At 37.8% G+C, this 21649-nt stretch overlaps 2 protein-coding genes across 2 annotated transcripts; one reads left to right on the forward strand and one right to left on the reverse strand.

Moving 5' to 3' along the window:
- Positions 1-1150: 1150 nt before the first annotated feature.
- sf3b4 (splicing factor 3b, subunit 4) lies at positions 1151-7649 on the forward strand. The gene is given in 5 exon segments (NM_153661.4): positions 1151-1212; positions 1553-1681; positions 3363-3905; positions 6724-7053; positions 7336-7649. Coding segments are annotated over 5 exon segments (1203 nt in total). The 5' UTR covers positions 1151-1178; the 3' UTR covers positions 7503-7649.
- A 1853-nt stretch (positions 7650-9502) lies between these two features.
- gabpb2a (GA binding protein transcription factor subunit beta 2a) lies at positions 9503-18741 on the reverse strand. Its single transcript, NM_001099977.2, has 8 exons — positions 18600-18741; positions 17198-17305; positions 16870-17037; positions 16589-16783; positions 15116-15257; positions 14832-14999; positions 13747-13859; positions 9503-12433 (listed from the first exon to the last, which is right to left on the reverse strand). Exons 2-8 carry the CDS (start codon positions 17303-17305, stop codon positions 12104-12106), a joined length of 1224 nt encoding a protein of 407 aa, NP_001093447.1. The 5' UTR covers positions 18600-18741; the 3' UTR covers positions 9503-12103.
- Between the last annotated feature and the right edge of the window lie 2908 nt (positions 18742-21649).

A 21649-nucleotide genomic window follows, 5' to 3' on the forward strand; every position in this document is an offset into this window, starting at 1 on the left:
TGTCATCCCAAACTAAATTGCAGCGTTTAAGATCTGATTTCTTTAAATAACAGCAATCTTCACTGCCTGGCTGAGATGCGATATATAGTGGGTATCAGACCTAGCATAAAAACACTGCATTAATTTATAGACTATTTTTCCACACCATGTCATTAAAATATGGAAATTAATTTTTCCTCAGTATTTTTTTTAAAGTTTTTGCGCTTACTCGCTGCTAATGACGGCGCCTGCATTTAAACGGTTTTTATGCTTTACCAACCAAATATTTAACTGAATGTATTGTAATTATATTACAACATCGATGCTGTAAAAGAAACCTTATGAAATTAAAGCTTTTATAAAGCTTTCGCTAGAAGTTTATCATTGGCTAAAAAAAACTAGCTGTGCATATAGCTTATTGATAAATTTAAAAGTTTGTATGTTAACAGCACACATTTCAGCGTATGTTATTACTTATCTAAAAGAAACTTCTTTCATCATCAAATCTAAAAGTATACTGAGGTAACTTAGCTCACCCAAAATTTATTTTTAATACATTCTTATAAAGTCTATCCACTTGTGTGCCATTTTAAGTCTTATTTGTTTTTAACCATTAATTAAAAACTTTAATTTGTACTTTTTTACCTCACTTTTTTACTTTGTTAGTACACTGTAAAAAATTCCACACAATTTGTTCATTGTCTCAACAAATTTAATTGGTTTAAACATAAAACAATTAAGTTGCCCCCACAAATCACAAGAATTGTGTTGCTTCAGCTTGAACAAGCAGTTTGTGTATTTCTACTTCCACTTAAGTATGGTAGGTCATTTGAGTACTTTATACAGCTCGTGATAATATTAACTTGCATATTTAATTAATTGTTACTTATGTGATAAAAACCATGCGGTAGCCTACTGTTTGTTTCGTCGCCACAGATCTGTCCATTAGACAGTCTGACTGGGTCCTGGCTTAGCACAGCTGTGGCTCCATTTTATGACCTTTAACAACATAAAAGACATATTAAGTAACTTCCGAACAAAAACAGACAAAGGACGTAGTAAATCATAATTTGACATCCACAAAATCGGCAATGTTCATCTTCCTCTCCTGTGGGCGGCAGCACTGCGATGACAAGACGATGTTGAGGTGATTTCAGCAAAAAGAACTGCTTCCGTCTGTACACACGCCGGGGTTCATCATGGCGGCGGGACCGATTTCAGAACGAAATCAAGGTATATTTGATAAATTTAACTTTTTAGTGAAATTGTTATGTAGTGTTCGGGGTAAGTGATGGATTGCAGCATTATTGAACACCTTAAGTTCTTCCTATGTTCTATGATACAGTCAAATCGCTCATTTTCATTCATTCAAACATGTTGGCTTAACAAATAAAAACAAAGAAACGTTTGAGTTTTGGTTTTAATGAAGTGTAACAAAACAATCATGCATATTTCAATATGCTTATTATTATCGGAATTAATAAATTGTATATAAATAATGCATCTAACGTTAAATAAAATACTATGTTTGTGTTCAGTGTTGTCATTTATATTGATCATCTTTTATCTGCAGATGCCACTGTATATGTGGGTGGTCTCGATGAGAAGGTCTCTGAGCCTCTTTTGTGGGAGCTTTTCCTTCAAGCTGGTCCTGTTGTAAACACACACATGCCCAAAGACAGAGTAACAGGACAACACCAGGGTGAGTTACCACGTCTTTAAATCCATTGGGGTAAAGTTGCTTTTATACTCCCTCATTCGGTCTTTCCTCTTAATATAATTTAGCAAAAGTATTCTTTGCAAATTATAAGAAGGAAAATGACATTAGCAGTCAAAGACTATCAAAGTTCAATATTGTTCACAGACAATGAAATAGTTGCATTATATTTTAGACCATATATTCAAAGTAGCGTGGTAAACAATACAGGAACTGTGTTCCTAACAAGTTTGCATAATACCAGCCAGTGGCTGCTAAATATCTAGTTTTGCTCAATCTTACGTTTGTTTGTGTTGTTGACATTGTTGAACAAAACCCCAGTTATAAGTACTGATTTTGTTTTTATTTGTACTTTTTATTATTTATTGTATAATTTTTTTTTACCCAAATCTTGTGTTTGTTTGTTACAACTGCAATTCTGCACACTTACTTTTGCATTCATAGGCTGCAGACTTGGAAGTCCACAAAAACTGATTGAGGTATAATTGGTTTTATATTTGCACATTCTGACTTTCTCCTTAACTATATAATTTCAGAAAAATATTATATTTAAATTCTAAACAGTGAAACCATATTAGCAGCCGATGACTACAACACTGTTCACAGACAATTAAATAGTGTAATGTTGTTTGTAGTGTAATACTTGCATGCAAATTTAGACTGAATATTGAAAGTAGTGTGGTAAACTATATAGTAACCGTTAAAATGAATAAATTTGCGAATGTAAAACCTTCTTTACCTCAATCAAAAACTGCCTGTGTGTTATCAAATCTATCCTACAGAGAATTGATATTGATTTTTATCTTATTATATTTCACAACAAGGGACGGTGTACATTAAATTTAACTTATTTTTTGTTTTTAAGACTGTAAAGCACTTTGAGCAGCCTTCTGATTGTAAAAATGTGCTATATAAATAATTTGATTGATTGATTGATAAATCAACATTGCCTAATATTGTAAATGTAGTCAAATTAGTACTCAATACTCAAATCATATTTGAGTAATTCTTATGTATTGTATTAAGAAATTAAAGTGTATTTTAACATTGAATGCATGTCAGGGTTCAACGGCAAGGATTTTGTCTACTGGGCCGATCGGGCCAGTGGTTGAGATTTTCACTGCCCCCACCAAAAACAACAAAAAGTTAATAGTTATGTCTTAGCCACATATTTTAAATAATAATAGAATTTAAACATTTCAAAAATGGTAATAAATGTATAATGAGCAAAATTCAAGATTTTATGCCAACGAAAGAGCAGTATGGAAAAAAAAGCTGGTATTTTATTGCAACTCTAAATTATTTTTATAAAAATGGCTTGCCAAACTGACAACCTTTTTTTTTTCTCTCTCCAGTTTCTTAATTTTGTACACATGTATTGTCTGCTTCCAATACTTTAGAAACAGACATTTTCTTTTAGCCTCATCGTTTGATGTTGCTGCCATTTTGCCATGTTTTCGATGTACTTGTTGTGACCAGGTTACGAAAAAAATAACGTGCGATAGGGGCCAGTAACAATCCTGTCTACTGTCCCGAGCGCCTTTCAAGCTGGCCCCGGGCCACCGGGCAGTCCTTATTGTTGAGCCCTGCATGTAAAACAAAATTAGGAACTTTTAACAACCTAATAGGATCACTTCAAAAACTGGTATCGCTCTCTCTTCTTCAGGTTATGGCTTTGTGGAGTTTCTCAGCGAAGAAGATGCGGACTACGCCATAAAAATAATGAATATGATCAAACTTTACGGCAAGCCCATACGAGTCAACAAAGCTTCAGCGCACAACAAGAACCTCGACGTTGGTGCCAACATCTTCATTGGCAACTTGGACCCTGAGATCGACGAGAAATTACTTTATGACACATTCAGCGCTTTCGGTGTGATCCTTCAGACCCCCAAGATCATGCGAGACCCCGATACGGGCAACTCGAAGGGTTACGCCTTCATCAACTTTGCCAGTTTTGATGCGTCAGATGCGGCTATCGAGGCTATGAATGGCCAGTATCTGTGTAATCGGCCCATCACTGTTTCATACGCGTTTAAGAAAGACTCAAAGGGTGAAAGACATGGGTCAGCAGCCGAGCGTCTCCTTGCCGCACAGAATCCACTGTCCCAGGCCGATCGCCCACATCAGCTTTTCGCAGATGCTCCACCTCCTCCAAGCATGCCCACGCCTGTCATGACTGCCCTCGGAGCAGCCATGCCTATTCCAGGTTAGAGATGAGAAACATCTTAATGACATGTTGCAAATGTTTTTCACATTTCCAGGTTCAAAGTCGTCAGAGTTGGATAAATTTAGAGTGAAGTGAATGGGAGAGTACAACAAATATTTTTTATTCACAATCCTGTTTGCTGAAATAGTAAAAGAAAAACTTCACTATGGTGTTATCAAGACTTTCAAGAAAGAAAAGAAAATAATGTGAGACTGATAACGACAGACAGAAAATAGAACAACATCAAATTTACTGTCCTGCCCTATAGACGCTGCATTTCAAATGCCACACATAGGTGGTAATTTAATGCAAAGATGATGTAGCACATACATAAATACATAAAAATGTTAATAGTTTTTAAATAATCTATTAAAAATATATAAAAAGATTTAAGATAGGGCTGTATGATATTGGAAAAATGTAATGTAACCCACAGTTCCTACTGCACCTATTCCATTCTGAGCTGGGATCAAACTGGCGATTCTTTGTAATGGAAGCCGGTTGCTCTACCAGGGAGGCTAAAGACCATGGCCTCTAGCTTCTGTGTCTAGAATACCTTTTGAGGTCAGAGGAGTGACGTTTACCTGCGTAGCCCTTTGCTATCTGGCCTCCGTTACACTCACCCTCCTAAACCTCACTGCTCACTCCCATTCCAGACGAGCCCTCAAGTGTAACCCACCGGTTCCTCTGCACCCAACCCGGTCTGAGCTGTGACTGGCAATTTGTTGTATGGGAGTCGATTGCTCTAACAAGGAGGCTAAAGACCATGGCCTCTAGCGTTTGTCGTTAGAGCACCTTTTGAGGTTAGAGAAGTGAGGTTTACCTGCTTAGTACTTCGCTAGCTGGCCTCTGTTACACTCACCCCCCTAAGCCTCAGTCTCATCCTGGACGAGCCCCCAAGTGTAATCCACCAGTTCTACTGCACCCGACCTGGTCTGAGCTGGGATCGAAACGGTGATTCTTAGTATGGGAATTGGTTGCTTCAACAGGAAGTCTAAAGACCATGGCCTCTAGCGTCTTTCACTAGAGCACCTTTAGAAGACAGAGGAGGGAGAGGTTTACCTGCTTAGCACTTAGCTAGCTGGCCTCTGTTACAGTAACGTTGTGATATTTTGTTAAAATACAACTAGTAATCTACAAGCAAAGATCAATACTATAAGATGTAAATAAAATTGAATGGTTTTCTGATGAGTCTAACGGTATTTAAGTAGTAGTTGAATAATCAAATGTTAAATACTGTGTGTCTTTGTTTTATAAATAATCCTATAAAAAAGAAAGTTAGAAACAGTACAGTTTCTCAGGTCTGAATATATTTAATACCCTCAGTCACAGGCCTCAAAAACACACATAAGTCATAATTTATTATCCAGACTGTACATTGAGGGTCCTGCAATTTGACTATTGTATATGAGCACATTGCGATATCTATGCTGAAATGATATACAGCTTTAATTTAAGATGCTGATGATCGTTAAACGCGCCATAACAGTTCTTGTGAAAAGGGTCCATTGCACATCCCTACGTTATAAAAAACCTTTCTTTAATTTGGTTAAAGAGGTTTAAACTTTACTTTCACGTTCAAAGACATCAGCCAGGGTTCCTACACTTTTTGAAAGTACTTCGATTTTAGACATACGGATTTAAGGCTTGTAGAGTACTCAAAAACAAATCAGGTCCTTAATAGTGCTTGATTTAAATTTGAAATGAAGTTAGTTTAAGGTGTTATTGTAGCAATTGTACTGTCCTGCTGACAAAAACAGAACTAAAATGGAAAATTCTTTATATAAAAATATTACATTTACATCTTGTACAAAAACGATGACAAATAATGCACATTTCATGAAAGAGAGGAAACCCTGATCAATAAATGCTGGCATTTTAATTATCACTGAGAGAATTTCTGCAGGTCTTTAAAAGTCATTCACCCTTTTACAGTTTCTTAAATCAGAGCAGATAAAAATCATAAAACATGGGTGCAAACTTGTCACTTTTCAGTCACGTGACCAGTATTTTGACACAATGTGTTCTTTTAAAAAATAAATCTTTACTTGGTCATAAAGTCATAAATGTACCTTAATAAAAGCCCTAATAAAATAAGATTTGTTTTATGAAATGGGTCATGGTTATTTAAAACAAGTTAAATATCAAATCCTTTCTATTTAACTTGAGGTGTATTAAAATGTGTCATTTCACTTCAATATTTAATATTTATATTTTTTATTTTACATAAATATTTAATGTTTTCTACAAAAACTCTTAAAAAAAATACCCCCGTCACATTTTGATGAAATAAAACACAAACAGGTATTGACCTTATTCTTAGCCGACGAGCAGGCGCTGCCATTTGAATCTTTTTGGCACGAGACTTCCGGTCTCATTCACTTACATTCATTTTTAGACATTAAAAACTGCTCGTTTCGCTGTTTGATGTTGCAAACTGATATTTCTCTGTTATATTATTCTACTTGGTCTGTATAGTCATGCAAACATTTGTTTGTAGAGCAAGTAGTTTGACCATTTTCTGCCGTTTATTATTCCTAGTCATTTCTCCCATAGGCGACTGAAATGGAAGTTCTAAGACAATCGCGAAAACAGGCGCACTTCCGCAATTTAGAATGTCAATACAGTAGTAGAAAACATCAGTTATTTTAATTTAAAGTCTCTAGTCATAATTCTAACCTAGGATTAGGTGTAAAATAATGTCATAAGTCTGTAAAACTTTATAGCCTAAAAGAAAATAGAAATGTTTTTCTGGTGATTCAAGTTACCATACTGTTATTTTTTTTCTGCATCAACTCTTTGCATGTTAATCTTGCAGGAATGCCTCCTCCCGGTGCTTTCCCACCTGTTCCTCCTCCTGGCACAATGCCACCTGGGATGCCTCCCGGTATGCCCATGCCTCCAGCACCAGGTACTCCTGCGCCACAGGGCGGTGGAGGACCCCCACCGGGACACCCGCCCTTCCCTCCTGCTGGAATGCATCCGCCAGGAATGCCGCATATGCCGATGCCTCCAACGGGACCTCCAGGAATGGTGCCTCCCCCACCTGGCCCACCAGGATCTAACCAACCAAGAGCACCGCCTCCACCACAAATGCCTCCTCCACCCATGGGTGTCCCTCCCAGAGGACCCTTTGGACCCCCAATGGGTATGTATGTGTGTGTGTGTGAAGGAGACTGACTTGTTGTGTTAGTATGTATTGAAATCATGAAATAATATTAAATTATAAATTATAAATCATAGTATTATGAATATATCAGTATTTTATATGATCATTATCACAATATAATGATGGTTTATATATATATATATATATATATATATATATATATATATATATATATATATATATATATATATATAAAACGTGTATGTGTGTGTGTTTTTATTTATGCAATGATTTATACAAATCTTCATCTACTTTTAACAGGTCCACCAATGCATCCGGGTATGAGGGGTCCTCCTCCACCAATGCCGCCTCCAGGTTATGGTGCGGGACCACCCAGACCCCCACCCTTTGGTTTTCAGAGAGGGCCTCCCATGCCGCCTCGTCCTCCTGCACCCAGAGGTCCGATGAGAGCACCGGCACCTTCCTAAACCCCCATGTGAAGACCAAACTTTGTCTCGTTTTTATTTTACAGTCTGCGCTCTATTAGATGGATCTCTTGCTTCTTTGTACACAGATTTCTTAATTTTGGTCAATGTACCTTTTCGGAATTAGCAAGAATAAACAGTTTTATATAACATGGTGGTGGTATTTTAAGTGGACTTTTAAAAACTCTCTACTATCATCAAACATTAATATCGCTATAATATGAATACATAGAATCAGAAGGATAGGATTATAGTTCCTAGACATATCAGCCTAGAACAGGGATCACTAAACATGTTCCTGGAGGTCTGGTGTCCTGCAGATTTTAGCTTCAACCTTAATCAAACACACCTGATCAAGGTCTTACTAGGTATACTTGAAACACCCAGGCAGGTGAGTTGAGGCAAGTTGGAGCTAAACTCTGCAGGGCACTGGACCTCCAGGAACGAGATTAGTGACCCCTGCCCTAGAATATTGTAACTTTTAATTTTCTGTCGGTCTTAGCCAGGGGTGTACAATCTCAGTCCTGGAGGGCCGGTGTCCTGCTGAGTTTAGCTCCAACTTCCTTCAACACACCTGCCAGGCAGTTTTTAGTATTTATAATAAGAGCTCATTTAGCTGGTTCAGGTGTGTTTGATTAGGGTTGAAGCTAAACTCTCCAGGACAACGGCCCTCCAGGACCAATTTGGACACCCCTGGTGTTAGTACACCATGTAAACTACAGAAAAGTCCAACTTAAATAGGAAATTGATTAAAAACTTTTCCTTTTTGAGTGAGATGCTACTGGTCTAATCTGATTCAATGATGTATTCCCGCCAGACTCAAAGATATCAGCTGAATGGATTCAAAAATGGAAAAACCCGACTGTTTAATTACTTTTATGTTAATTGATACCAATGGGGTCATATTTTGCCCGCAAAAAAAGTAATTCACACTATTAAACCACCAGCAGCTTAGTTTATATAAGAGAGGATAGATTTGTGTTTCATTTACACCAAATTATGCCCCAAAAATTTGAATGTTAAAGCAGAAATTGAGACTCTTCAGATTAGGCAACCATTGCTGCCGTTTGATTGGATAATTCTATATTTGTGTTACTGAACATTTGAATTGGTGAAATACTAAATCGATCACCAAATAAGTAGCCAGTGAGCGTACACCATACAAAAACCTCAAAACATGCAATTCTGAGTGTGCCTCACATAGGTGAGTGGGTTTGACAAACCACCTGTAGAAAACACACTTTCATCTGACACTTGCACATTTGTACCAGACGCTTTCTTACACTCCATATCTATTAATAAAAATATAAACTTTGTGCATTTATGAAGTGCACTTTACAAAGGTGGGTGGGTTGGTTAAACCACCCGAAGAAACACTCATGAATACAAAAAAAAAAACTTTTTACAAACTCCAAATCAACAGTTTTGTAAGTATCCTAGAAACTCAAACTCGATTTCTGGAGGGCTCCAAGGGTTTTGCTCCAACCCTAATCAAACACAACTGATCCAACTTATCAAGGTGTTCAAGACTAAAGCTGCGGTCACACTAAGGTTTGATAATGCGAAATTTTGTCATGCGGCGCTGCGAAAACAGGTGGGATTAAACAAGATAAGACGTTTAAAAAGCGAGTGAGCGTTTAAATTTCTTTCCAGAGAAGTCATGTTTTGATCCTCAATTGGCCTCACGCAGCCAAGTGATGCGATTTCACTAGTCAAGAGTTCACCAAGCTTGAACTTTGCACTGCAGCGACCTGCGAAACTTGACACGTGACCTTGCGTTTCCGGTCTGACGCATTCGCGTGCGTATGAATGGAAGTCTATGGGGAGAAAAGTCCAGTGTGAACGCAGCTTTATAGAGACTGTTGAGCAGGTGCGAGTTGGAAGTGGTTGAACTAAACTATGCAGAGCTGTAGCCCTCCATTAATTGAGTTTGAGACCATTGCTTTAAACTATTATCTAAAGAAAAATAAATGAGCAACACAAAATGTACGTGGAAGCCAACATTGGTAATTGGAACATTTTTAATCAAAAATAAGTCAAAGGATTTATACATCATTTAAGCACAGCGCTCAAGATTTAGCATTAACATCGGTGTAGTTACGTAAATTGTAGTGCCGGTTTGTTATTGAGGTTTATACAATGAGGGAATGGTCTTGTCTTTACTTAAAAGGGGAAATAATCACATATTTTCTATGTGAGAAACTAAACTTTATCTGAACTAGATTGAATGAACCATTAACTATGGTTATTTAAAGTAATTTTGGTCATTTTTTTGTTATTTAGCGGCATTTGATAATGCATATTTCATTATCCACCTCAAAACCAACTACTGATTAGTTAATATTTCAGGGAGTTCACATTTTACACTATAAAAGCTAAACCTTGATGCTGAAAGTAGACTTTTTACATTTGTGAAAGCAGTAATCGTTCTTTAAAATCATTAAAACAAAAGAGCAAACATTATACACAGAGATGAGAAATACATTACACAAGGAATGCGAGTTAAACGTACAATAAATGGGAATTATATCTTATAGCCATTAAAACAAATACTATATATGCGATAATTGGTGTTTATGAATGAGAACTAAAAACATGCGAAGGCACTTTTAATTGACCTACAGATTATTTTCTAAATTGTTCAACAGCAAAAAAATAATATGAGGGAACGTGTGCATTATTTTATTTCAATGCATAGAACACATAACACTGCTGCAATCTGAGATGAAGCTTCAATGTTTGCTCTCGAAAGCGACGAAACTGTCTGAATAAGGCAGCTACATTTCTACAGGAGCTCAAAAAGACGTAAGATTTGCGAAGAGTTCCATCCTGAGTGACTCTTTTTCCAGCTGTGTGGAAGAACCACATCTAGGGTGATTCACAAGTGTTCGCCTTTAGGGACGCTACAGATACAGACTCCCAGAAAAAATCAAATCTTCCCAGGTCTTTTGTGTGTTTGTGAGTGTGCATATGATGCACATTGTGGTTGTTTCTTCATGAACTTTCAAATCGAAGCAAGAAACGTCAACCGAAACAGAAAAAGGAAATAAATTACAAAAAAAGGACTTTAAAGGAGGAACACTCCACTTTAAAAATAAAGGTCAATTTTACAACTCCCCTGGACAGTTCAGTTTGACCATTTTGGATCCATTCTGCTTATCTTGAAGTCTGGCGGGAGCACTTTTAGCTTAGCATAAGTAATTAAATCAGATTAGACCATTAGCCTTTTGTTAATGAAAAAAAAAGTTTATATTTTATAAGTGATAATATTCCTGTTTAAAGCTTGACGCTTCTGAAGGTACATTGTGTACCAAGAACAACAGAAAATGAAAAGTTGCTATTTTCTAGGCCCATGTGTCTAGGAACTATACTATCATATGGTAATAATCAAGAAACTTTGCTGCTGTACCATGGCTGCAGCAGGCACAATGATATTACATAGCTGGAGACTATTGTTAGGCACTGCATGATGTCATTGCACCGGTTGAAGCCATGGTACAGCAACAAAATTCTGTTTTTATCAGGCCAGAAGAAGATTATAGTTCTTAGACATAGATAAATAGTTCCAGATAGATAGATGTATAGTTCCTAGACATATCAGCCTAGAAAATAACAACTCTTCACTTTCCATTGGTCTTAGTACACAATGTAACTACAGAAGATTCAAGCTTTAGATACAAAAATAATCAAAAACAATCAAATTTTTGGATGAAATGCTAATGGTCTAATCTGATTTAATTATCTATGCTAAGCTAAGCTAAAAGCGCTGCCGCCAGATCAGTTGACTGGATTTAAAGATCTCTGTAAATCTCATCTAACTCTAGAGGGGGGTTGTAAAATGAGAATAACTTCAAAATAAGTGGAGTGAAGTGTTCCTTTAATGCAGGGATGTCCAAATTCGGTCGTGGAGGGTCGGTGTCCTGCAGATTTTAGCTCCAACTTCCCTCAACACACCTCCATGGATGTTTCTAGAAAGCCTAGTAAGAGCTTGATTAGCTAGCCCAGGTGTGTCTGATTGGGGGTGGAACTAAACTTTGCAGGACACCAGCCCTCAAGGACCGAGTATGGACATGCCTGCTTTAATGGGATAGTTGACCCAAAAATTTGAATTTACACACCATTTACTACACTCTTGTGGTTTCAAAGTGGTGTTTTTCTGCTGAACACAAAAGAACGTGAAAACTGGTAGCCATTGGCATTTAAAGTAGAAAAAAAAATACTATGGAAGCCAATGGTTAGACGTTTTCAACATTTTTAAAAATATCTTCTTTTGTGTGTGTTCAACACGTCAAGTCAAACTGGTTTGGAAAAAGTGGAGCAAATGATGACTATTTGATTTTTTTCGTGAGAGGTAGTCATTGGCATTCAAAGAAGAAAAAACACACTACAGAAGCCAATGGTTATACATTTTTAACATACTTCAAAACATCTTCTTTTGTGTGTGTGTGTGTTCAAACCGGTTTGGAAAAAGTCTAGTAAATGATGACCGCTTTCATTTTTGCGTGAACTATCCCCTTAATTGCTGGAAAAATCAAAGCTAACCAAGCTGTGCTGATGCACTCTTTGGTTTCTTGAATATTCAGTCCATGTTTTGGGGTGGTCTCTTATGAAACGACTTCAGTGTGACCCGCTGTTGCTTCCACCAAAGTGATCTGCTCTTCGGCAGATTCGATTTCTTCAGTTTTGATGATGACATCGCCTTCAGAAAACACCACGACCTCCTCCTCCCCCTCCGCTGTTTCTTCGACAGCGAGCTCCTCCTGTACGAACACGACGTGCTCCTGCTGGAGAGCTGCTGTGCCGTTGCTCTGTCCGTTTTCCATGGCCTCTAGCTTCATGCGGTACTCCTCGGCCTCCTGCTCTTTGCGGAGCAGCTGCTGTCGATACGATTGAGCTTTTCTGTTAGCTTCCTGCAGCTGCCACTGGAGATGCTCCTGGAGGATGAGGACAAGATAGAGCGGGGTTAAAAAAGTCATCTGGAGTGTTTTGGATTTGGGATGCATCAACATGGAGAGGTACATCAAACCAATAAAAGTGTAATTGTGATTAGGTGCGTCCCAAATCACATACTTGTGGATTATTCTACGCCACTTTGTAGTATAAATAGAGTAAGTTCACACTGAAAACTCTAAAAAGAATAAGACCTTTAAATCCCTGGATGATGCACTTATTCAACCGTTAAATTGAAGTGTAGAATGTTGGACACTTCCTGCACTCAACGTCCGCTGTTTGATCATGTAGCAGAAGGGCGGAGCTCTAAGGCACTGATGTTTGATTATTTATTGATGGATTGTGGAAGCAAAATTCTCCTATGAGAATGCTTATCCACTTGTTAAGTGTGACGTCACGCAAAGCAGCTTCCGGGTTCAAGCGCTCTATTCAACTGAATGGGGAGACTCATGAAATGGTAATAATAAACGTTTACAAAGCGATTTAATGCTTTCGAAAATCACGATCGCAATATATATGTCCATGCCTAATATCCGATGGCCAGAAAGTGATTAATTTTATTATAAATTGTTCAATTTTTGGTATTTGTTATGCAGCAAGCCCAGAGATTGTTGCATAAACTATGATTTTATATAAAATTAATTAACTTTAATGTGTGATAGGAATAAAACGTGATAATAAACGAATGATTTCTCCACTCAAATGAATGGCGGCTTGGACCCGGAAACAGTATTACATACGTCACCAACACGTCATCACTTAACAAGCGGATACCACCTCCTGATTGTAAATGCAGTTATACTCATAGCAGGTATTCTTTGGTAGTTTGGTCATTTATTTTGCTGATTTAGCAACCATCAAAAGTCATCAGGGAAACGGCTTGAATTTCCGCTTAGTAAAACAAAATTATAGTTCCATCTGGACCTACACTACATTCATTTACTAGGCTGTTGAGTGTGTAAGTGCATAAGTACATACTGCGTAGCGTGCCATTTAGGACGCAGCTATTGTGATAGTTATGTTTTCTGGTTACTTCCTTTTTTGGGCAAAAATAATTATTCTTATATATTTTTACTATCATTTATAAATGACACCTACTAAAATCTCTATAAAAGTTCAAGATTATTACTAAAATGTAATAATAATAATAATAATAATAATAATACATCGTTTTATTCAGACATATTTGAAGATTTTATTTCTACAAAAGTGATTCAGTACATAAATTGAAAATGAATTTGAGGGGGCATCTCATCTTTGACCCATACACATACCCAGCTGTATTTATCACACTCACCGTTTCACCAGTCTCTGTATTATTGGACGCAACTTCAATCTTCCTTTTACGGGCAGGAGGTTCAGACTCCTCCACCACTTCCTCTGTGATCTGATTGGCAGGAACTGCCAATACTAAAATACAAATCAAATGAATAAATCAAAGAGGTATACTAGTAATTCAACAAAAACAAAAAAAACAAAAAAAATATTTACTACCCCACCAAGAAAAAAACAATGTTTGGATTGCATTTCGTAACTCCTAACGTCGCTAGTTAACACACTCAATACATTTTTTCAACTGTTTTTTTTTTTTTGAATAATTTCTAAAATATCAACCATTTGGTAGAGGTTGATAAGTCGGTTTATGGTAAAGTTAACGAAATTATACATATACTATAAAAAAATCTGAAAATATGACGTGCAAGACCAATTTATATAAAATAAAATATTCTAAATAAAACATTATTAAATGTTATTTAAAAATTATTAAATCACCTTTATTTTTTTGAAGTATGAAAGATACTACAAACGCCTCTCAAAAAATGTAGTGACACGTAACGCAAGCTCTGTGAATGGTCAGCTGTGACAGCTGCGAGCCCAATGGAGCGAGTGTACAGTCCCATGACGGAGCTCCAGATGGAAACTGTTGTGTTTCCTTGCGATTAAAGTTGTTGCACGTTCGTCGGTTCCTGCCTCTGAATGAGAGAGTTGTAGCTACTTGTAGATTAAGGTAGCATTCAGAAAACACCCATAAAGCAACTCGACACAGAGAAACATAATAACCTACTGCCAGCTGCGTTTTGGAAGTGTTAATGCAGAGGAACACAAACAGCAGCACACAGAAGTTTAAATGAACGACTATGCGCAAGGCATGCACTGTGGGTCACGGCGATCACTCGACACAGAAGTATAAATCAGCCTTTAAAGACTGCCAACGTACCTGGTGTAAGAATTATATAGTTATTTTTTTCTCCCTTTTTTGCTTCACTTGCATACTTTAATGTTCCAAAAACTTGTTTCCCACAGTATCGAAAATCGATATTTTTCAAGGTATTGTAAGAAAGTTGGAAATTCCAGTATCGTGACAACACTAGTAAGCAATACCTTGTCGTCCATCCTGCATCGTTACAAAAAACGGCTGACCAAGTCCATTAGTCTGCAGGTTTCCATGTTGATCTGTTAATATGGTTATGACCCTCTGACCCGATTCATTCACCACCTGCTGGATACTCGAGTCCAAAGCACTGACAGCGATGGCCTCCTCAGTGTCACCTAAAAATCAGCCAAAAACCAAAACAAAAGGTGGTTCAATGACTAGTTGAAATTATAAAGCACCAATCAATGGTTATACGACCATAATCTTTAATTAATCAAACAGCATTGTTTACCAGAGTTGGTTTTGATCAAGTCTGTGAGATTTACGACTCCCCCTTGGATGTTCGGGACGCCCTGAATGATGAACTGTGGTGTTGAGGAGCCGTTTATGATTGATGCTTCTGCATTTCTGTTCACCTGATTCTCCATTCCCTCCTAAAAGACAACAAGAGCTTTATATATTGACCATGCAGTTGGAATAAAGGGACAGTTCACCCAAAACTGAAAATTCTGTCATCATTTGCTTATTCTGAATCTTTTGAGTTTCTTTTGATCACAAAAAAAGATATTCTAGAAGCCATTGACTTCCACTGTTTTTTTTGTTTGCACTATGCAGCTTAAAGCCTGATTTATACTTCTGCGTCAAGTGACCGGCGTAACCCACGGCGCATGCAACGCGCGTGGCTGTGCATTTATACTTCTGCGCGCTGTCTCTGTTGGTCTGCATTAACACTTCCGAAACGCTAGTTGGCAGTGAGGTGTAAATGTTCCTCTGTGTCGAGTTTCTTTGCTGCTTTTTTGCTTTTCCTGAACACTTCCGGGATGTACAAGTGGCTCAAACTCGCTCATTTTGAGGCAGGAACCGGCGGACGTGCAACAACTTTAACTATGAGGTAAACACAAAACAAAACTTTCCATCCGGAGCTCCTTCACGGGACTCCACACTTGTAAACAATCGATCGCGCCATTCGCGCGGCTCTCGGTCCCGCCCAGACTTGTCAGCGCTACCAAGCCGACCAATCACAGAGCTTACGCTACGCGTCGTTGCGACGTGAAGTTACATTTTTTGAGAGGTGCATGTCAGTGACGGCGACGGCCACGTTTGACGCAGAAGTATAAATCAGCCTTAAGACCAGTTACTCACTGAAGCGAAGCAGGCTGAGCCTGGTCACTACCTCGATGGGAAAACTAGGTTTGCTGTTGGAAGTGGTGTTAGTGATGCCAGCAGGGGGAGCTCAACCTGCGGTCTGTGGGAGTCCTAATGCCCCAGTAAAGTGAAGGGCACCGACTTTCAGATTAGACGTTAAACTAGGGTCCTATCGCTCTGTGATCATTAAAAATATCCCATAGCACTTCTCGTAAAATGTAGGGTGTAATTCCGGTGTCCTGGCCAAATTCCCTCCATCTACCCTTACGATCATGGCCTCCCAATAATCCCTATCCACCGAATTGTTGCATACTTAGTAAAGTGTTCTTGAGCTCTGAAAAGGCGCTTTATAAATAACACTTATTATTATTATTTTCAAGAATGTTGTACAATAGCAGCCATAGACCTTCATAGCGTTTTGATTCTACTATTTCAACATTCTTCAAAATATCTTGTTTTGCGTTCAACACAAGAAAGATAGTCGTAAATGTTTAGAAACATTTGAGCGAGAGTAAATGAAGAGGACATTTTCATGTTTGCCTGAACTATAATTTTGATATGTAACATTCTGAATACCACTGAGCGAGCAGAAACATACTGAACCACTGCAATGACAAACCTGCAATAGATGCATGAGATCAGGGTGTTGGATGTCAACGGCGATGTCAAAAGCGGTCTTGCAGAACTTGCTGAGGGCATGAACATCAGCGCCGTGTTTAATCAGCAGCTCTGCGACATTGTGATGGCCGTGTTGAGCTGCCCAGTGAAGAGCCGTCATCTTCAGCATGTCTTTAGCGTTGATGTCGGCTCCACTCTAACACATGGAGGAAATAGATGATCAACGAAAGTATAGTTTTTATATATTAAAATGATCACAATGCAAAAAGAGCTTCGTGTTACCCGGATTAATAAATCCACGATGACCTCATGGCCCTCTGTGGCCGCCATGTGCAGTGGGGTCCTGTCCACCTTTGTTCGAGCATCTCTGCTGACACCCGCCCTCAGCAGGACCTCAGCTGTGGAGTAATGACCATGCTGAGCTGCTAAATGTAATGGAGACGTTCCAAGCTGAAAAAAGAAGAAAAAAGGTTGCGTTTAAAAAGACAAGACAAAACTGAATTTTAATAATATTAGGGTCTGAGATGCAATTAGATTCATAAAATAGATTTTCAATGTATATTTCTATGTAAAGTGCAAGTTTAATATTGAACAATAATCCATAACTAACCCAGTCTGTGGTGAACGGAGCTCCGTTGGCCATTAGTGTTCGGACCTCATCATCATGACCATTACGAGCCGCTTCCAACAGACGCTTTCCCAGATCCACCAAAGACATCTAGACAGCAAACAGAGAGATTATATACACCAATCAGGGACTTTGGGGTTTTTTGTTTGTTTATTTATTGACACATTAACAACTCATGGCTACTCCATGGCAAGATGGCTATAGATAAAACAATATAACATAATAATAACAACTTCATAATTCAATAAGAGATCCACTCAGAAATTAAAACCTGTGTTATTACATTATTAAGATATTTTTATATATGTGTAATTATTTCAGTTTTGAAGACAACTACTAAAAGACAGCACAAATTTGTGTTTAAATTTAGCAACCATTTCCATAAAAGTGTGTCACAACTGGAATACTGGAAAAACAGACAGAGCCTCATAGAAGTCAATGACAACCATACTTGTAGCAATACAATATTTGATAGTCACTAACAAAATAAGTTTTAGTATGTGTTTAATAGGAACCACTAACTAATAACCATTTAATAAATAAACACTAGTAACTAATGAATAAGTAGATTTTGTTTATAAAAAGGTATAATAATAAGCTTTTTTAAAAGGTAGCAAGGATTTCCTCGCAAAAATAGCTTTTTAAAAAATTATTATTAAGGAGAAAGTCTGAATATGCGAACTGTAAACCGACTTTACCTCAATAATAGCTAGTATTAATGCTGGAAAACTACTAACCACAGTGGCTGGTGATCTAAAATGTTCAAGGCCGCTAATAACGCGCCACAGGGTTTATCAACAACACCCAAATGCTTTATATACTGATAACTCTCCTATAGACAGATGGATCAAATGTCTCAAAGCAAAAAATAATCGAACTCTTACCTTACAAAATAATTCACTTGCCCTACACCATCTCTGTTTTTCAGAAGAATCCTCATATAATCACTCTATGCAACATGCAGCTTATGGAGACTCTCTTTTATAAATTATACCACAATTAATGATCTGTGTATAAAGAACTGCAATACGTTCATGGAAATAACTTAATGAAAAGCACATTAACATCTAATAAAATAGGATATTGTAGCATAAAAGCGCTAACGTTGACACATATTACCCGAAAGTTAGCGAACCAAAACAGTGCATGCGCAATCACATAGAGCGAATAATTAACGCTAGATCGAAATATAACTCCATAGGAACACACACACACAAACAAACGAACAAAATATAACAGTAGTCAGTAGGCAAAGTGATTTTACAGCTTATAATTGTCTATGCCAAACTCATGTGCCATGTGGAGTCAAATAGAGAGCGGAGCTGAGCACACACATCCTCCAACTGCGCCGTTAAATAATGAGATCTGCACATTAGGAACTCACCTTTATAGCTGTCTGTACGACGTCTTTTGGGTGTTGTTAAATCTCTATATAGTGATCTCTTCTGTATTTCTGAAGTGTCTGAAGATAAACATGTCTGTGTGTTTAAAGCGCATTCGGATATGGCGGCTGCTTTACCCCGGAAATAAAAGAGAAGCTGTAGGATGCAGTGGACGTGTTTCAAAGTCTAGCCGGCTCCCTACTTAGGCAGCATGTTAAGGCCTATTTGGTGTACTAGAATAACGTTATAAAATGCTGACTAATTAATTAGACGGTGTAATCAGCCTACCATTATTATTGATAATATAATATAATATAATATAATATAATATAATATAATATAATATAATATAATATAATTTAGTTTTCTGTTTACAATATAGTTTAGCCTACATGACAAGAAAAAAATTTCAAGCATTTAAACAAAACAGTATACAACTTTAATATTTATTTTTGCCCAGTATATTACAATGTGTGAAAACGTGTAAAGATTTAGTAATTTTTTAGAAAAGTCACAATTCTGTAAAACAATACAATTATATAATAATTATAGTCATATTTACTATATTATTATAGTCACATATCTATAACTGCTATTTTGATTTATAGCACTTTGTTTTTGCATTGATATTTAATGTCTCTTGTTTAAATACACAACGAACAGCAGCTACGCCATTTATTTTCATTATTCATTATTTCCACCTGGGGATACTCATCCAGAGTCTCTAGAGATTGTGCAGTGCCATTGATGTGATTCAAGACCTGTGGAGAGATTATGCCAAGGTATCCATAATTTTGGACCAGGCCGTATCCTGAGCAGATGCTGTGGTGGTCATGGAGGAGTGGAGAGCATAAGGGCCTACTCACACTATGCCATCCGTACCGTGCCCAGGCCCGTTTCCCGGATCGTTTGAGAAGTGTGAGTGCGCTGAATCGCGCTCAAGCACGGTTCACTTGGCCGGCCCTGGCCCGGTTGGAAGAGGTGTGCCTGAGCGCGGTACACTTGGGCTCTGGCGCGATACGCTTGTGTGTGAGCGCAAAACGCGCCAAAGCCCGAAACCGAAAGCGAGACGTGACTTTTAAGGGACTGTTTGATATGGATTTATTAATCATTCTTACTGTTCAGTGAACGCAAACTGCCGTAGTTTATTAAAGACGCAAACTCCTCACAGCACGCCAGCTGCGCGCCTTCAGCAGACCTCCTCATTCATGCAGCACGAGAGCTTTATGATCGTTTATGAGCGCCAAAAGTGGTGGATCTGTTCGGCGAAATATCTGACTGCGTGTCCCCGCATCCCTAAGGACTGTTTGGCGAAATATTTGACTGCATATCAAACCACTGAAACGATATAACTAGAGAAATCTCCACTGTGCTACTGGGTGAAAGCGTATGGCAAGCCGTTTTAGCATTTAAACCTTGTTCTGACTATCCATTAGAGATATTTCTAATTATATTTTGACTAGTCATAATTATAATTCGACTAGTCAGAATGACAATTAGAGATATCTGCAATTACAATTGTACTAGTACGAAATCAGATTGGAGATATCTGCAAATATATTATGACTAGTCATATTCCTCCATTGACTTCCATTGAAAAATATTTGCAGATATCTCTGAGTTTTGACTCGTCAAAAATCCAATTCAAGATATCTACAACTGTAATTCGACTATTAGTAAATTAATTAGAGATCTTCAAATATATTTGTAAATATCTCTAAATATGATGAATTAAAGACATCTCCAAATGTATTATGACTAGTAAAAACTCAGAGATATCTCTAATTACAATTGTGACTAGTCAAAACTCATTTACAGATATCTGCAAATATTTTTCAATGGAAGTCAATGGAGGAATATGACTAGTCATAATATATTTGCAGATATCTCCAATCTGATTTCGTACTAGTACAAAATCTGTAATTGCAGATATCTCTAAATGTCATTCTGACTAGTCGAATTATAATTATGACTAGTCAAAATATAATTAGAGATATCTCTAAATATATTTATGGAGTCAGAACAAAGATTTAAATGCTAAAAAGGCTTGCCATAGAGAGCGCTTCTGAACAGCGCAGCAGCGATGACGTAAGCGTGCCGAGGCCCGATATGGTGTGAGCGCGGGCCGTCGGGGGAGACGGGAGGGGGGACAAGCGTGCTTTGGCCCGGTTCGAGACAACTGTACCTAGTGTGAGTACGGCCTAAGACTGACTCCTGAAAGACCCCTGTGACAGACGAGTCTCCGCATTGATCCCATGGGCCAGCCTGAACACCCGACCTACTCACACCTGCAGCTTCTCCACGATGGACGTCCAGTGTTCTCCAGTCTCCGGCGCCTAGACTGCAGCTCTGCACAAGAAGTTTGGCCAAATGAGAAATGGTCTTGCACAACTGAGCCTGGTTTCTCTCAAGGTTTTTTTACTTTCACTTTTGTCAATTGGTGAAGCTTTGTTCCTCGCCACTGTCGCTACTGGCTTGCTTGGTTTGGGACTTGTGGAGCTGTGCATCAATGGATTTGGTCTTCAGTGTTTGGACTTTCAGCAGAGAAATTTAAACCACTCTAAACAGAACTAAACTGAACTTAAACTCTGAAAACTGGACTGACAGTTTTAGTTTACTAGAACTTCTATGTTAAGCTACTTTGACACAATCTACATTGTAAAAGCGCTTTAGAAATATAGATGAATTAAATAGAATTTAAGGTTAACAGCAAAATGCCAATTAGTGTAATTAATTATTTTAAAACATTGGCATATACTCCCACAAAAAATATATGGCAATTGATAGTAAATATAGTGTTTATAAATCAGTATTATACTTTATATATTATAGTATTTACAACTCTTTGCTTTCCCAATACTGGCTGAAGGACATCCACTGCTTAAAACATATGCTGGAATAGTTGGTGGTTCACTCCGCTGTGGTGACCTCTGAAATAGAGACTAAGCCAAAGGAAAATTAATGACAACTCTTTGCAAAAATGCTAATAGCATATAGGCTAGCATTGACTATAGAAGTGATAAACTGTAATCAATTCTGTAGTATACTTTAG

This window comes from Danio rerio, chromosome 19 (assembly GCF_049306965.1).
Source record: "Danio rerio strain Tuebingen ecotype United States chromosome 19, GRCz12tu, whole genome shotgun sequence".
Lineage (NCBI taxonomy): Eukaryota > Metazoa > Chordata > Actinopteri > Cypriniformes > Danionidae > Danio > Danio rerio.